Here is a 1,754-nt window from a genome sequence, read left to right as displayed (position 1 = left end):
TTTGTTCTCCATTCCCAAGGGTTTGTTCCCAGGGATTATTTCTCCATCCCAGGGATTTGTTCTCCATCCCAAGGGTTTGTTCTCCATCCCCAAGACTTCCTTCCCAAGATTTTTTGTCCTCCATTCCCAAGCCTTTGTCCTCAAGGGTTTGTTCTCCATTTCCAAGGAGATGCCCAACCCTCAGTTTTCCCAAATATCCCCTGGATGGGTGTCCTGGAGTTCCCATCCCAATGGATCACCACATTCCCTGATATCCATGACTTTCACCCCAGGCAGGGAATCCCCTGCATCCCAACCCACCAGTGGGGCTGAGCTGGGAATATCTGGGAATGCCGAGGGCTCGGAATCTCCCCGTGGGTCTCCCGCTCTTCCCAAGGCCCCCCCAGATCCCAACTGAGTCCCAGAAAACCACGGAGCCACCGGGTTGGGTTTGAGGGTGATCCCGATTATTCCACAGTTCCTGGAGCCCTTCCCGAATTCCCGGCTCCCTTTGGGAAGGGGTTTGGGAAGAGGTTTGGGAAGGGGGAATCCCACCTTCGTAGGTGTATCCCGGCTTGTTGAGCGGATCCGACAGGAAACAGGAGCAGAACAGGGAGACCAGCGGGAGCTCCTTCATCTTCTCCTTGTAGGCTGGGAACACACGGGATCAGGATCAGGGGGGCGGGATCGGGATCAGGGGGGGCGGGATCGGGATCAGAGGGGTGGGATCGGGATCAGAGGGGCGGGATCGGGATCAGAGGGGCGGGATCGGGATCAGAGGGGCGGGATCGGGATCAGGGGGATGTGGGGGACATTCCATGTGCCAGGGGAAGGGTGGGATCGGGATCAGGGGTGGGAGCAGTTCCATGTGCCAGGGCAGGGGTGGGATCGGGATCAGGGGGATGTGGGGGACATTCCATGTGCCAGGGAAGGGGTGGGATTGGGATCAGGGGGATTTGGGGGGTTCCATGTGCCAGGGAAGGGGTGGGATCGGGATCAGGGATGTGGGGGACATTCCATGTGCCAGGGAAGGGGCAGCATCGGGATTAGAGGGGTGAGATTGGGATCAGAGGGGTGAGATTGGGATCAGAGGGGTGGGATCGGGATCAGAGGGGCGGGATCGGGATCAGAGGGGTGACATCGGGATCAGAGGGGAGGGATCGGGATCGGAGGGGCGGGATTGGGATCAGAGGGGATGGATTGGGATCAGAGGGGATGGATTGGGATCAGAGGGGATGGATTGGGATCAGAGGGGTGGGATTGGGATCAGAGGGGTGGGATTGGGATCAGAGGGGCGGGATCGGGATCAGGGGATGTGGGACATTCCATGTGCCAGGGAAGGGGTGGGATCGGGATCAGGGATGTGGGGGGCATTCCATGTGCCAGGGAAGGGATGGGATCGGGATCAGGAGGATGTGGGACATTCCATGTGCCAGGGAAGGGGTGGGATTCGGATCAGGGGTGGGAGCAGTTCCATGTTCCAGGGAAAGGGTGGGATCGGGATCAGGGATGTGGGACATTCCAAGTGCCAGGGCAGGGGTGGGATCGGGATCAGAGGGATGTGGGACATTCCATGTGCCAGGGCAGGGGTGGGATCGGGATCAGGGGGATTTGGGGGGTTCTATGTGCCAGGGAAGGGGAGGGATCGGGATCAGAGGGGCGGGATCGGGATCAGAGGGGTGGGATCGGGATCAGGGGGGCGGGATCGGGATCAGGGGGGCGGGATCGGGATCAGAGCGGTGGGATCGGGATCAGAGCGGTGGGATCGGGATCAG

General features: G+C 60.4%; 1 protein-coding gene across 1 annotated transcript in view; it reads right to left on the bottom strand.

Annotated features, from left to right (window-relative positions):
* LOC113980879 (stathmin-4) overlaps nucleotides 1-627 on the bottom strand; it is a 3,803-nt gene extending 3,176 nt beyond the window's left edge. Inside the window, exon 1 of the mRNA XM_027708102.1 lies at nucleotides 535-627. Within this exon, the coding sequence (XP_027563903.1) occupies nucleotides 535-616 (82 nt within the window). The 5' untranslated portion in view covers nucleotides 617-627. The remainder of the gene's footprint in view (nucleotides 1-534) is intronic.
* Nucleotides 628-1,754: the final 1,127 nt, after the last annotated feature.

Source organism: Neopelma chrysocephalum, unplaced genomic scaffold (genome assembly GCF_003984885.1).
Source record: "Neopelma chrysocephalum unplaced genomic scaffold, ASM398488v2 Primary Assembly neopelma1_95494, whole genome shotgun sequence".
NCBI lineage: Eukaryota > Metazoa > Chordata > Aves > Passeriformes > Pipridae > Neopelma > Neopelma chrysocephalum.
The sequence above is the reverse complement of the archived record's forward strand: the minus strand, read 5'-3'. Positions and strand labels throughout refer to the sequence as shown.